The sequence below is a fragment of the Octopus bimaculoides genome, chromosome 3 (assembly GCF_001194135.2).
Source record: "Octopus bimaculoides isolate UCB-OBI-ISO-001 chromosome 3, ASM119413v2, whole genome shotgun sequence".
NCBI classification, from domain to species: domain Eukaryota; kingdom Metazoa; phylum Mollusca; class Cephalopoda; order Octopoda; family Octopodidae; genus Octopus; species Octopus bimaculoides.
The window spans coordinates 30,323,274-30,340,611 of NC_068983.1; the positions used below are offsets into that span (position 1 = coordinate 30,323,274).

The 17,338-nt window shown below is 36.7% G+C and overlaps 1 protein-coding gene across 1 annotated transcript in view; it reads left to right on the forward strand.

Annotated features, from left to right (window-relative positions):
- The window catches only part of LOC106868471 (cell death abnormality protein 1), a gene marked incomplete at its 3' end in the record, with an annotated part of 329,389 nt that overhangs the window by 119,296 nt on the left and 192,755 nt on the right, over positions 1 to 17,338 (forward strand). Inside the window, exon 2 of the mRNA XM_052966721.1 lies at positions 13,723 to 13,821. Coding sequence (XP_052822681.1) covers positions 13,723 to 13,821 — 99 coding nt within the window. The remainder of the gene's footprint in view (positions 1 to 13,722; positions 13,822 to 17,338) is intronic.

The following is a 17,338-nucleotide window of genomic DNA, read 5'->3' on the forward strand; positions in this document are numbered from 1 at the left end:
TATATATACACATGTTTGCGTATACACATATGCACACGTGTGTAAAAACATACAAATACCCATACATTCTTATATACATATGTATGTATATAACGCATATTTCTACATATACATTTATGCGAATATATAATGTACACGTATGTCCTTTATACGCTTACATATATGCAATGTTTTTATATGTATTTTACATGACCTGTATTCGCATATACACACGCACATACATAAATGCGTGTATTTAGAATAATACATGCGTTAGTGTATATAACCATTCAAATACAGGCATGCACGCATATATTCTTAAATAAATGCATACACATATGCACATATAAAAATACGTATATATGATAATTACGCTCAAATAGGATTAACATTAAAGTTTACAGTATGTGATGTAAAATATAACTGAATAGGGCATAAATAGTTATAACGGTAAAATATGTCTCTTTGTCAGTTGAACTGGTGATTGTCGTCTAGTATAAGGAGAGTTGGTGTGTATATTGTAATATAAAAAAAAAACAGCAGGAAGTGGTGCACAAGACTGTAATGGAAAGAAAGTGGTGTCCAGACTGTAATACGAAAAGAAAAGAAAACATAGAAGAAACCTGAGTTTAGTGAGTTGGTGGTGTAGACTATATCAGACGTGTAGAGGTTTGAGCCTGTGAAAACTGATATATATCATCGGGGCAGAAAACAGAGTAGGGCCCAGCTTGTAAAATGATTAGAAAGTCGATGAAGGTGAAGCACTGAGTAGAAGTTTGAAAGTCTCCATAGATGAATAGGGGCATGCAGATTGTTATCCAGTTGGTAGTTTGAAGAATCGTAGAAGGAACTTTGATGGGGACATGAGGAAATCAATTCCGATTTAGAATTTAATAGTTTTGGAGGTTGAGTGAGGATGTTGAATTTCTCAGCTAAGCAAAAATACATATATGTTTCTATTTTCCTGTTTGCATCACCAAACCTATTTATTATACAAATATACATACGTAGGTACGTACGTATGTACGTAATGTACGTATGTATGTATGTATGTATGTATGTATGTATGTATGTATGTATGTATGTATGTATGTATCAATAATAAAGGTAATACCAGAATAGGATTAGGTGAACTTCTGAACAAGTACTCTGACGGGCATGCCAAATGCACAGCAGAACAATAAAGTATCTACAATTTAAAAAAGAATAAAGAATGCTGATAGAATATTCTAATGATAACGGCCAACCTGCTGTCAGCACAATAGACCGGATATTATATGGGACAGAGCAAAAGTCGTACAGCTGTAGATGCTTGGTGGATGTGAGTGTCTCGTTAAAAATTAAGGAAATGGGGCAGTATCTATGAAAACATGAAAAATACAGCTTTTACAACCAGACTATAAATTTTCATTCGTACCTGTTATCATAGGTGTACCGAGCTACGAAACAATAAATCTGCATAAAAATCTAGAAAAGCTAGGACTCTCAAAAAAAAAAAAAATAAAAAAAATAAATAAAAGAAAAGAACTGATACGCATTCTCCAAATACTGTCGATCGATTGCAGTGAAGACTTGGAAAACATTTTAGGAATTCTTCGTTTGAGGTGCCTGGTTAAAGAGATGCACAAAATCACATATCGAATACACATATATGCCTACACATAAAAAATATACTAATCTGGCATACACACTTACTACACGGGTGCAACTTTACCTATAAGGCATACATCAACCAATCCAGATAACTACAAACCTTAAGAGCTGTCTTGACTAAAAGAAAAGAGCATTGTCACGTTGTTAGTGACCGGCTTGAATTCCGCAAAGAAAAAAATTCAAATAAAGAATACATAAGACAGTAAAGTGTACTTTGTGGGAGATTTGGCTGTTATTTCTACCAGATCTAGCAACAATATAGATCAGTAGTTCTCAAGTGAAGTCCACATGACCCTTGGGCTTCCATATAAGATTTTAAAATTTATGCGCAATAAATCAGTTATACTTTTACAATACACAAATATTTTAACAATTATTTAATACAATCCTCAATAATATTTAATTATAATAATATGTATTCTCTTTTATTCTCTCTTACTTGTTTCAGTCATTTGACCGCGGCCATGCCGGAGCACCGCCTTTAGTCGAGAAAATCTACCCCAGGACTTATTCTTTTTGGAAGCCTAGTACTTATTCTATCGGTCTCTTTTGCCGAACCGCTAAGTTACGGGGACGTAAACACACCAGCATCGGTTGTCAAGCGATGTTGGGGGGACAAACACAGACACACAAACATATACACTCATACATATACATATATACATATATACGACGGGCTTCTTTCAGTTTCCGTCTACCAAATCCACTCACAAGGCTTTGGTCGGCCCGATGCTATAATAGAAGACACTTGCCCAAGGTGCCACGCAGTGGGAATGAACCCAGAACCATATGGTTGGGTAAGCTAGCTACTTACCACACAGCCACTCCTGCGCTTGTATAATAGGATTTCTAAAAAATATCAAATAGCTAGTGGGGTCCAATAGAGTAAGATATGAACGAACGGGGTCCAGAGGCAGAAATGACTGAGAACGGCGGCGAACTGGCAGAACCGTTAGCACGTCGGGCGAAATGCTTAGCGGTATTTCGTCGGTCGTTACGTTCTGAGTTCAAATTCCGCCGAGGTCGACTTTGCCTTTCATCCTTTCGGGGTCGATAAATTAAGTACCAGTTATGCACTGGGGTCGATGTAATCGACTTAATCCGTTTGTCTGTCCTTGTTTGTCCCCTCTGTGTTTAGCCCCCTTGTGGGCAATAAAGAAATAAGTAATGACTGAGAATCAGATATAGATGCTTCCAAAGTTGACTGATACATATATATGATGAAAACGACGCTGCTGCTGCTGCTGCTGCTGCTGCTGCTGCTGATGATGATGATGATGATGAGGAGGAGGAGGAGGAGGACAACGACGACGATGATGATGACGATGACGACGACGACGATGTTGATGGAGATGATGATGATCCTGATCATGATATTTACAATTCGTGTTATAGGTTGGGCAGTAGAGCTGAAACTATAAAATGATTTATAGTGAAAGAACCATGTAAGATATAACCAAATGAGAAAAACGATAGTTTATTTCTGTTGTAATGGTTTCTTTTCCGCTCTGATTCTGATTTTAATTCTGATGTAGTGGTGTTCTCGTATACCATGCAACACATGTGTCTATCCATGTATGCATTTTTTAATCTATTCTTAATATGTTCTCATAAACCTATCTATGCATACAAACTAACAAATGTACTTTTATATCATCAGTAATCTAAAACTATACAAGCAATAATAATTTTAATCTATCTATCTATCTATCTATCTATCTATCTATCTATCTATCTATCTGTCTGTCTGTCTGTCTGTCTGTCTGTCTGTCTGTCTGTCTGTTTGTCTACCTGCCTGCCTGTCTGTCTTTCTGTCTGTCTGTCTGTCTGTCTATGTATCTATAAATATTTGCATATATAAGTATGTATGTATGTGCATATATGTATGTATTTATATAAATATATATGTATGTGTGTGTATAAATATTTTATGTATATAAATATCTTTTACTTGTTTCTCCGTTACTTATTCCGTTCGTAACGCTTCCACGTGATTAGTTGAAGGGGGATGGGAGGGTTGCGGAGGGGTGAGGAAGGAGAGAGAGAGAGAAGTGATGGTGAGTGAAATGTGTAATGTTTTTTTAAGTAAGTTTTTTTCTCTGTTGCTTTGCCCGTCCGTAACGGTTTCACGTAATTAGTTGAAGGAAAAGGCGAAGAGCGAACGAAAAAGAAAGAGAAAAAGAGGGTAAGGCGAAGAGAGAGAAAGAGGGAGAGTGTTGTGTATTAAGTCTATAAAATTGTGCATAAAGTATATAAAGTGTATATGTAAAGTGCATTAAGTAATTATCGTATTCCAATTTTCTTCACTTTTCAATGATTAGCAGATGAGAGACTATCTTTTGATACAGACACAACTCTGGCTATGCTTTCAGGTCTTTTGGATAAAGTTTCCAGAAATAATCCAATAAGTTTACGATTAATTCCGTGAGATATTCACGGGTCCCACTATTATATTTATTATTCTTTAAGAAGACTATTATCGTCAGTGACTTCGGTTATATATAATATAATATAATATAATATAATATAATATAATATCATATATATATATATATATATATATATATATACAGGGGTTGGACAGACTAATGGAAATACCTTAAAATTTCAAACACGTTTATTTTAATATGGGGTACGACCACCTTTGGCAGTAATTACAGCTTGAATTCCCCGAGCTATAGATTCGTACAAAGTTCGAATTGTTTCCAAAGGAATTTTTGTCCATTCTTCAGCTAAAACAGTCTCCAGTTCTTGTAGTGATGATGGTAGAGGATATCAAATCCTTACTTGTTTTTCTAAAATGCACCATAAATGCTCAATAATATTGAGATCTGGGCACTGTGGTGGCCAGATAAGATGTTCAACTTCACTAGAATGTTCTTCGTGCCATTCAGTAACAACTTTAGCAGTGTGAATTGGTGCATTATCATCCTGAAAGATTGCGTTTCCCTCCAGAAACAGTTCCGCAACCAGAGGATGAATTTGATCAGATAAAATGCTTATATATTCTTGACTATTAATTCTGCCATGAAAGGAAACCATTGGACCGGCGGATTTCTAAGATATAGCCTCCCCACCCCAGATCATCACAGATTCACCTCCATGTTTAACAGTTTGAAGAAGGCAGTCTGGGTCAAATGCTTCTTTTTGCTGTCTCCACACGTATACTCGGCCGGTGGTCGGAAATAAGGTAAAGGATGACTCGTCCGAGAACATAACATTCTTTCACTGCTCTAGGGAGAAATTCTGTAGGTTTTTACTTCACTCTAAACGCTTTGCAACGTTTATTTTTGAAAGTGGTGGTTTTCTGATTGCAGCCCTCAAATAAAATCCGGCTTTATGCAGCTCCCGGCGAACAGTTTTTGTGGAAACTGGGTTCTCGAGGTGGTCATTAAGCCCTGCAGTAATTCTGGGAGCTGTACTTTTGTGATCCTTTCTAACAATTCGTGTAAGAGTCCGACGGTTCCCATCTGAAAGTTTTCGTTTCGAAGTTTTGTTTCGACGAGGAAGTTTTTCTCTCTTTCTCAAAGGCTGTAATTACTTTCGAGACAGTACTTCTTGATACACCAAACATTTCGGCTGTTTTCGTTACACTAGTGCCTGCCATACTAGCACCAACGATTTGACCTCTTTGAAAGTCCGATAGGTCTGTCATTTTAAAGAATTTTAATTACCTTTTTCTGATGATATCTGAAAAGAGACAGCAATTTTAGCAAAACATATTAAGCAACACTAATAATAAATTAAAAAAAACAACATAAAAATAAACAAGCTTTTGGCGGTTTTATAGATATTTCAAAATTATGATGCTATGATGCTAGGTGTTTCTATTAGTTTGTCCAACCCCTGTATACACACACACACACACACACACACACACACACACACACACACACACACACACACACACACACTCACTCACACACACACATATATATATATGTATATATATATATATATATTTACAGGCGTTTCTGTATGCATGTTTGTGTGTTTGTGTGTACGAGTGCATGTATTTCCAGAAACAAAAGATGCTTTTGATTGGTGCAGATATAACAAAATGTACTCAATATAAAAAGCAGAGTTGTGGCAGATGTGAATAAAAAAATGATACTCGAAGTATTACTATTCCGAGTTCCAACTTTCGGTTTATCAGAAAATAAATGTTTCAAAGTCAGACATAAGACAAGCAATTTTTGAGGGGAGGGGGTCACTCGATTACATCGTGGATTTGATGTAATTGATTATCCTCAAGACAAGTACTTTATTTTATCTACCCCGATTGGGTGGAAGACAAAGTCGGCCTTGGTGGCGTTTGAACAAAGATCGTAAACAGAAATATCTAAGGTATGTTTTTCTGACGCTCTCATGATTTTGACAATCCGCCTGTGTCAATAATTATCGTTCCTCATTTAGGTAGAAGACCAGCAATTTTTGAGAAGAATGAGTTAGTCGAGTACAACAGCCTCAGTATTTTACTGGTACTTTATTTTTATCAACCTCGGATAATGAGTGAGAATTAATATCAGCGGGATTTGAACCTATAGTTTAGGAGCCGGAACCAATACCACTAATCATAATTTTCCAACGCTCTACTGATTCTGCAAATCTACTGCCATCAGATAATATTGATCTCAAATTTTTGAATATGGCCATCAATTTTAAAGGAAAAGGTAAGTCGATTATTTCATGCACCTGGTCGTTATTTTATTGACCTCGAAAGGACGAAAGGCAAAATTGACCCCTGTAGAATTTAAACGTAAAGTGCCGGAAGAAATACTGCTATGCATTAAGTCCAAGACGCTAACGATTCTGCCACTCGCTGCTTTATTGCCATCAAATAATTATGGTTTCAAATTGTGACACAAAGCCAGCAATTTCAGAAGAGGGATTAAGTCGATTACATCGACCACCAGTGTTCAACTGGTACTTATTTTATCGACTCCGAAAGGATGGAAGGCAAAGTCAACCCCGGCGGCATTTTAACTCAGAGCTTAAAGTCGGAAGAGATGCCGCTAAGCATTTTGTCCGGCGCAGTAACCATTCTGCCAACCCGCTGCCTCACAGCCATCAGTCAATAGTCCTTTCTACGACAAGCCTGAAATTTTGGCGGTAAGGGCTACTCGATTACATCGATCCCAGTACTTCATTGGTACTTATTTCATTGACCCCGAAAAAAAAAAAATTAAATGGCAAAATCGATGCCAGCGGAATTTGAACTCAGAACATAAAGACGGACGGATTACCACTAAGTATTTTGATCCGGGGTGCTAACGTTTCTTATTTCTTTATTGCCCACAGGGGGCTACACATAGAGGGGAAAAACAAGGACAGACAAAAGGATTAAGTCGATTACATCGACCCCAGTGCGTAACTGGTACTTAATTTATCGACCCCGAAAGGATGAAAGGTAAAGTCGACCTCGGCGGAATTTGAAAACAGAACGTAACGGCAGACGAAATACCGCTAAGCATTTTGCCCGGCGTGCTAACGTTTCTGCCAGTGCCAGCTCAACGCTTTACCATCAGATAATAATATCACGCTACACACTTTTATCTACTGAGCCATCACGAGTGCACCGATCAGGTAATAATGAACGTCATTAATGAACATAGAGAAATATATAGATAAATCTAAAATTCTGTGACCATCATCTCGTCGTTTTACAAATATATTGACCTGTTCGGTCGAATGTGATTTATCTTTATTCAAAACGGCAGATTGTGATTCGAGGGAACTTACTCTCTCTTTTAATCTTTTACTCTTTTACTTGTTTCAGTCTTTTGACTGCAGCCATGCTGGAGCACCGCCTTTAGTCGAGCAAATCGACCCCAGGACTTATTCTTTTTGGAAGCCTATTACTTATTCTATCGGTCTCTTTTTGCCGAACCGCTAAGTTACGGGGACGTAAACACACCAGCATCGGTTGTCAAGCGATGGTGGACACACACACACACACACACACACACACACACACACACACACACACACACACACACACACACACACACATATATATATATATATATATACATACATACATATATATGACGGGCTTCTTTCAGTTTCCGTCTACCAAATCCACTCACAAGGCTTTGGTCGGCCCGAGGCTATAGTAGAAGACACTTGCCCAAGGTGCCACGAAGTGGGACTGAACCCGGAACCATGTGGTTGGTAAGCAAGCTACTTACCACACAGCCTTGATTACTATTTACAGCAAGTCGAGTCACAGCGAAGAGGTCCGGGTAGTTCCTGAGTGCCCTAAGGTTGTTACCATGTACACCACCGCACTGTCAGTTGTTTTCAATTAAAGTTTTGCATATCTATTATTATATTTACTATTTAACTTTTATGTTTAAGTAAATAATTAATTGAATGACTTTGCAAACGGGTGGGATTTTCAGGTAGAAAAACAATATAAAAGAAATAAAAACTAAAAACAAGAACAACAGCAACAACAACAAAAACCATTAAAAAATATCTGTTTACAGAGCAGTAAACAATATTTATGTATGCATGCATGTATCTGTCTATAAAAAGTTATTTCTGCCGCAGTTCCAGACTGTCAGGGAGATAAGATGCTACAAGTCGCGCATTTCCTCGGGAATGTTGAAACAACTAACAGCTGCTCTGAACGATGCGAGAAATATGGCAATCTGTTAAAAGAAAAGATGTTAAGATAATTATTGTCAGTCAATCTGTACTTATAACACGATTTTGCACTGAAAATAACACGAATTTATGTATAATGACTCGTAGTTCATACCGATAGCGATATATATATATATATATATATGTATATATATATATATGTGTGTGCATATGTGTGTGTGTGAATTATATACTATACATGTATATAATTATATACATCTATAGTTTACGTATATATACATAACACGTTATATCTATATATACATGCTACATGCACATACGCATACATACGCATACATACGTATGTATATATATATGTATATATATATATATACATACATATGTATGTGTTTCCATTAGTCTGCCCTACCCCTGTATATATATATATATATGTGTGTGTGTGTGTGTGTGTGCGTGTGTGTGTGTGTGTGTGTGTGTGTGTGTATGTATGTGTATCTATCTATCTATCTATCTATCTATCTATCTATCTATCTATCTATCTATCTATCTATCTAAATGTTTATTTTTATGTCTAGTTATAATAAAAACAATTTTATATTAACCTGAAGGATTACTCAATACTGTTTATAGAGTGCACACTGATTATTCATTAACAAAAATAGTATTTGTATTAACTTCAAAGTTTCGGCTTGCTTAGTGAACATCAAACCTTCAGCTAAGCAGACCGAAACTTTGATGTCACTGACAGTACTATTCTTGCTAAGGAATATATATATAATGTAGGTAGGGCTGAAATGTAAGCGGTGTCCCCTTGAAGTACATCTGATTATTTCAGTATAACAATTCTTCCTGTCCTACTTGATTTGCTCTTTATGCTCTCTTCCAACTATCTATACTACTCCTGATTACTAACTCACTATATATAAACGCTTCATCTATATGTAAATTTTGTATTATTAAACTCTCTGTCAGAAAAATTTCTAATAACAAAAAAAATTTTTTTTTAAACCCCGAGCCAACCAGCTGAAGACCAAGCGATAGAGGTTGGATACTATCCATAGACTTAATTGTTCACACTTGGAAAGTGTAATGATGGTTGCTTCTGATAGGACCTTATTGAGGAATTGTCCGAGGACTCTGTTCACACAACCCTTCTAGGAGTAGTGAGTGGAGAAGATGGATAGATGAATGGAGTAAGATCCATCCAAAATTCATATCCTAAAGAGGCCATAGATACGTATGAATACGTATCTGGAGTTGTCTGTGTATTCTTCCTGGTACAGAAATAAGTCAAGGAATGATTCAGTCACCGACCAACCAGTCATAAGACAGGTTGAACAAGTTATGTCGTATCAATATCAGTTAGAAACTTAATCTGAGTAGATTTAATAACAATAACTTGCAAATTTCTACATTTTTGTCCATCGTACCTTTTTACTTGTTTCAATCATTGGACCGGAGCCATGTTGGGGCGCCGCCTTAAAGGGTTGAGTCGACCAAATCGATCTCAGTATCTAGTTTTAAAATCTAGTACACACACACGCACGGACACATATATATATACGTCGGGTTTCCACACAGTTTCCGTCTACCAAATTCACTCACAAGGCATGGATCAACCCGAGGCTATAGTAGAAGACACTTGCCCAAGATGTCACGCATTGCGACTAAATCAAAAACCGGGTGGTTGCAAAGCGAACTTATTAAAATAAATATCTAACGATCACTTTTCGTGTCTGCCTTAAATTTAGAAAACCAGAAGGACATTTTAATGTTTTAAACTTGTTGCTCTCTATTCGAGCAATCCCAAAAATAATAAATAAAAAAAAACTACTGAAGATTTAATGTGCTTAAAATTAAAGGGAAGATTCTGGAAGATTGCCAGTGCATGATAGCTAATATAAATACAACACTGGTAGCGTCTGACAAAATCTTCATTGATATTTCAGTTTGATATAATATTTATTTCTAGAGCGCAAAACCAGAGAAAAGGAACGCGTTTAGTTCGAGGGTTAGCTGATAAACCCAACTCAATAAAAATGTTAGTCATTTAGTTGGAAGTCGATAAATTGGAGAAATATGCCACTTCTCCCCTGCACAAGAAATTGACTGATTAAAAAAATTGTGAAATAAAATAATAGAGAATACCGTATTTTCCGGCGAACAAGTTCGACATAGTATATACCGTAAACATGGCCGTGTAAACATTCAGACATTGTCGCTAAAATTTCCTGCTGCATTTTACGTGGAATTTTTTGTTCTCGAAAGTAGACCCGGTGTATAAATCGACCTACTACTACTACTACTACTACTACTACTGCTGCTGCTGCTGCTGCTGCTGCTGCTGCTTTTACTACTACTACTACTGCTGCTGCTGCTGCACTACTACTACTACTACTACTACTACTACTACTACTACTACTACTACTACTACTACTACTACCTTTTAATTTTTGGAGCAAGACCTGCAATGTTAAGAAGAGGGGTGGTCTTCGTCGATTACATCGACTATAGTATTTGACTGACACTTTATTTTGTCGATCCCGACCTGATGAAAGGTAAAGTCGAGTTCGGCGGAATTTTAACTCAGAATGTAAATAACTGGGAAAAAATATCACTTGGAATTTTGTTCGACGTTCTAATGATAATAATAATAATAATAATAATAATAATAATAATAATAATAATAATAATAATAATAATCATTTCATTTATTTGCCACAAGGGCGAAGGGAACAATACAGAGACAGCCATAAAGTGTGGGGGTGGGGTTTACATATAATGATGAAATCATAAAAAAGGTAAGTATACACGGTATACACTGAAAAAGAAGGGACATATACATAGCATACGAAAGTAAAAAAAAAATTGGTGGGGAGGATGATGGAGATGTGGCCCTCCTGATACAGGAAGGCCTCTAGGGATAAACGAGGAAATCCACTGTCCGAAATTTCCCTGAAACCCTTGGAGCAAGTGCCCTATCCATTTCCTTCTCTCCGACTCACAGGTCTACACTTAGAGAGGTGCTATCCACTCTTGCCATTTCACTCACCTTTCAATAAACTCACCCAAGGACAGCACTTCCCTCTTCACTCTCAATTTCCTTTTCAAGTCAATGAGAGCTCTACCTGATGCAGTACCAGGCAATAACTCTCATAGCGTTTGATCTTAACGTTTTGTCTTGGTATAAAAGATGGGCTACAGTATATATTCTGCTTAATACCACAGATTTGCTTGTCAGACCTTAACCAGTCGAGCATATCTCTTAGTGGCTGACAATAAGTGCATCTCTGATCACGAGCAGAAGTAGTGGGGAAGCATCATATTCATGTATTGATAGGAATTCTTTGGGGTTTGAATAATTCATCTCTGGAAACAAGGGTGTTTCATTTTTCCTTAAATAAACCTTATTCAGAGACCTTTTGAGCAGGATGGGCAACTCGACCAGAAGAAAATTCTCAGTGGGACTAATCTGCAAGGTCATGCGCTGTTTATCTTAATATGAGTTCATCTTGTTGCGCACATTTAGTTGTGATGCATGTGCCTGGTGTACCCTTATCAGATGTGTAGCCATGATGTGTATATTCGGCTTCGTATATTTGTACTCCAGTGTCACTTTGATGGCATACGCTGCTCTCTCACTCAATAATAATAATAATAATAATAATAATAATAATAATAATAATTTTGGCACAAGGCCAAGAATTTTGGCGGAAAGATGCAAGTCGATTACATCGGCCCCAGTGCTTAACTAACTGATACTTATTTCATCAACCTAAAAAGGATGAAAGTGAAGTCGAGCTCGGCAGAATTTGAACTCACAATGTAAAAACGGATGAAATTCTCCGGCGTGCTAAGGATTCTGCCAAATTGCCGCGAAAATAATAATCAGTTCAACCGCGTAATCTTTCACCTTCCTTTATGCTGGTTTCAGTCATTGGACTACAGCCATAAAGAAGTACGACCTCTGAATGTGTTTTGGCCACTCGTATCGATCCCAGCACTTATTTCACCTTGGTACTTATTTCAATTTTTTTATCGATCAAAAAATTATCGTGTGGCTAAATTACCTTTTTGATATGCGAGGGGGTGCTGAAAAGTTCCTGGCTTCGGGTAAAAGAAAATACAAGAGGATCAGTTGATTATGGTTTTGTTCAACATGTTCCCCTCTCAGATACACGGACTTATTGCAGCAGTCCTTCAGTTTTTCTAAGCTCTATAAAAGAATTCGGAATGTTGAGCAACCTTAAAACCGGGAACTTTTCAGAACCCCTTCTGCAGCATTTTTAACCGCAGTTTCGTGACAAAACAAGCATACGTACACACGCGGATATACACGTACATACATACACAGACACATCCACACATGCGCATCCATGCGCACACAAACAGATAATGATCTTCTGCACTGTTTCCGTCGATTAAATTCCGCTCGAACCTGAAACACTTCAATCAACTGATATCATCTCTGAAATTGGAAGATAAAAATTACCCCTACCAGTATTAAATCTAGAATAAAGAAAGTAGATAACTGTAATAATCCAAATACCATAAGCTAATCCAAATTTATGGAATATGAAGAACGCAATACATTTAGGTGTGGGGTTTGTATTTAAAAACCAGCTGGTTTCAGTCTTGTTAGATCCCATCAGCCTAGCATATTCACTATCAAAGTGTTTCAACGTTGTATGCTACACATGCGAGTCTCTACTGTGCGTGTATATAGAACGCAGAATGCTCCCTGAATTACTGTCTCTCAGACCTATTGATATTAGTCACTGTTTTCCCTCTGCTTACATACATTCCACCCTCTCTCTCACACACATCTTCGGTGAGTTAACTTGGGATTCCTTTAACGACTATGTTACCTTCATATAATTAAGGTTTCTTTAACCTGATGAGTAGCTAGCGAAGTATCCCTTGTTGAGTAATTATTACATCAGAGGATCTGCTAGCTAGGAAACATATATAACCTGAATCTTACCTGCTCTACTCCCTACATTTGGGTATATATATGATGATGATGATCAAATTTAACAAGAATCGAAACATACCTGTTGCATTCAGCAATTGGATAACCACTTCTATAAGGAGTTTTTGTTACTTAATCGCAAGAAAACGTCAGCTAGTCGAAGTTTATTTTTTCAATTCACTGTATTACGTATGTGGAATTCTGCCGTATATCTATAACTCAGAACTTATACTCAATATACCGCTTTGTGGATGAATGCCGAAATCACTTGGCTTTAAAGCATCATAACTACATAACCACACGACCACATCTGCGTCTCTATATTCAATTTCTTACCAAAAATATTTCTGTATTTAACCAAGATAACTTTGTCACTATTTTCATGCTTTGCTTCACATGAATTGTATTTCTGAATTTTCTGTTGTAGATATTACATAGATTCATATTTCAATGATGTACTTTTAATTAATCTCTGACTGATGAGTTTTTTTTGTGTGTATTTTCAGGTTGTGGGAAAGGCAAACTACCTTGCCAGAATGGAACCTGTATAAAAGAAATATTATTCAACGACGGTGTCAATGATTGTTTCGACAATTCCGATGAAGGTCATTTTGTTTTTGTTTAATCAACTAAAAATGACCTTTTTATAAATCATTTCAGGCATAGAAATTTTTTAGCATTGTTGAGTTCATAATTATATCTTGAATACACACACCACATTATTTTAATGTTAAATAAAAAAACAAGTATTTACCATTAACAAATATCAACAGCATTCAATTTGGAACCGTTCAAAGCAAACAGTTCTGAATCATTTGATTGGTTGAAAGATAAGATCTGCTTGAGCAGTTTCAAATTGAATATTGCTGAAGATTTCAAATACTTAGGTGAGCAGTTCGGAAGCAGACATTAAGATCAGGAAGGCACAAGTATGGACAGCCTGTTACAAACTAAAGAAAGGCTGGAATTCCAAATTGTTGAGGCAGATTCAAATCAAGCTGTTCATTGTAACTGTGGAATCAGTGCTATTATATGGCAGTGAAACATGGACATTGATAAAGAAATTATCAAACGGGCTAAATGGATACCACACAAGGATGCTATGAATAGCTCTAAATGTGAAATGGTAGCAACATATGACAAATGAATACCTATATGGAGACCTGCCAAAAGTTAGCGAGAAGATCAAGTCACTGTGTGCTCCCTCTTGTCACTGGAAGTATCCAAACTACCTTTGTGAAATCCACTTCATGGAGGTGTAAGTAGAGGAAAACGTCTCGTTACACTGGCCTGGAATATATCCAGGACATCGACGCAGTGATGATGGACCGAGAAGTGTGGCGAGCAGACTTTGTTGCTACGACTCGGGTTGGAACTCGGTCATAATAATAAAGGTGGGGGCTTAGCTGACATAAGAAAGCATCGGTTAAAATGTTTTATGATATTTAGTCATGTTCATTACGTTTAAATTTAACAATAAAAAAAGAACTCTGAGATTAATTTTCCTTCTTTCAACTGTATTTACCTGTTTAGTACTACGACCGGTTTAATGCCCTATAATAACCTACCCAAATTGTAACCTTGCGTCAATGTTAACAACCTTTATTAAATGTAGTTTATTAAATATAGTCATAAATTCTAATTTTTCAGAAGGTCAGCATTTTTGAGAGATGGTGTTAAGTCGATTACATTAACTCCAGTACTTGACTGATACTTCATTTCATCGACTTCTGAGGCAAAGTCGACCTCCACCAGATTTAACCTCAGAATGTACGGAGTCAGAAGAAATGCCGTAAAGCATCTCTTCCGACCAAGTTAATGAGTAAATTCTAAAAATTCAAGGTGGTACAAAAGTTACTTTCCATATTAAATTTGTCTGTTAACAACTTTTATCTAGAGTGGTTATCTCAAACAAAGAGTTCACATAAACAAATCCCTAATACTCCTGTAACTAAAGAATAATATACAAGGAATTTGAGCATTCGACAGATACTTTACGAGCTGTCAGAAAGCAGAAAATTGAAAGGATGTAGTAGATACTAGCAGATATATCCGGCGTTGCTCGGAATTAAAATGGTATAGTTTTTTTTACTTGTTTCAGTCATGTTTTACTTGTTTCAGTTATGTGACTGCGGCCATGCTGGAGCACCGCCTTTAGTCGAACAAATCGACCACAGGATTCATTCTTTGTAAGCCTAGTACGTATTCTATCGGTGTATTTTGCCGAGCCGTGAAGTTACGGAGACGCAAACACAGCAACATCAGTTCTATATTTGAGAGATGAGGAATTATGTACATTATTTACATTTGACGGATATTTGTTCTAATCTTGTTTGTTGTCAACACAACGTTTCGGCTTATATACTCTCCAGCCTCCTTCATTTGTATTTTTTCGTTATTTCTTTATGGAACAACCGGTGGTATAAATTAATATCCAAATTGTATGAGTTCCAGCTTTACCGGAGTGTACAATAATTCTCTTTTGCGATTTCAGTTTGTGTAGTAAGTCCTTTAGGCTTCTTTGGTAAGTATTATTCCCTAGTGGGTATCGTTTAAATTTTAGGTTCTTAATAGTATCCCATAGTTCGTTCTCAAAGGCGTCCAGGTGGCTGTTTGGTGGGGGTGTTTTTCTAGTTTTGAAAATTCCTTCGGTAAAGTCTTTACTGTTGTTGTGAGAGGTAGTCTCTGCTTGATTGTTTTTATCGTAGAGTAAGGCTTTCCATTGTAAACGGTGGGTGAAGTCTGTTAATTTTGCAATGACTTCTTTTAGATATACATCTTTTGGTGGAATCGGTATATCCTTTAATGATGCTTCTATTGTTATTTGCTCCATTTTACCAGTAGATGTTTGAGTTATGTCTGGCTAAAGCAGCTTAGCAAGAAATAGATATGTTAAGTAAATTATGAGTTAGAGGTTGTGCAAACAACTAAGGGATAAATGTATCCGTAGACATTACTGGTGTATTATCTCACGATGTATAGTCCTAGCTATGAGGTATACAGTAGTTGATAATTTAAAGGTAAGATCATGGTTTAATATATATATATATATAGAAACGAAAAGATAAATGCAAATTTACCTCGATTTTATAAACAGAAACAGCTGTAAATGGTTCTAAACTACAATTAAGCAATGACTTTTTAATACCAATGATCAACTTCTCATTGTTAATTATTGCTCCATTTCTTTTCTTTTCTATATAGATTATATTCCTTAATTACTTCAAAGCAAAATTTAAAGGATTTAGTAGATATATTCCTCAATTACTTCAAAGCAATTTTTTCAAAATATAAACTATCTGAAGATAAAATGACTTTTCTTATTTTACTAACAAATTGTTATTGAATTTTCAGAGTAGGATCTGACTTATGGGCCACCCCGAGGAAAAAAAAAAAAAAAGAAACACGATAATGTTTGATTATTGAGAATTTTAGGTTGCGGCCATTTAATGTACCACACTTTAATGTATTTATCTAAATTTATGTCATTAACCTACCTTAAATATTTCTTCTTTTTTAAAGTTTTGAATATACAAATTACTTCCATTCAAAACTTTCGTAACATCGTGGCTAAGTGATAAGAAGCTTGCTTCCTAACCCACATGGCTCTGAGTTCAGTCCCACTGCGTGGCACTTTAGGCAAGTGTCCTCTACTTAGCCTTGGACCGACCAACACCTTGTGAACGGATTTGGTAGACGGAAACTGAAAGAAGCCCGTCATATATATATATATGTATGTATTTGTGTATGTGTTTGATTCCCATTACTGATTGACAAAAAGTGATGGTGTGTTTATGTCTCCGTAACTTAGCAGTTAGGCAAAAGAGTCTGATAGAATAAGTACTAGGCTTCAAAATGAATACTGTGGCCGATACATTCGATTAAAAATTCTTCAAGGCAATGCCCCAGCACGAACAATAACAACGCCAACAAAATGCACCTCACGCACAAACACGCACCCCACTCCCCGCGCACGCACGCACGCACACACGAAAGAGTATGTGAATGCGTACCAAAAAACGTACAAACATACGCGAAAGAGTATGTGGATGTGCATCTCTCTCTCTCTCTCTCTCTCTCTCTCTCTCCCACACACACACACACAGGCACGCACGCCCGCAC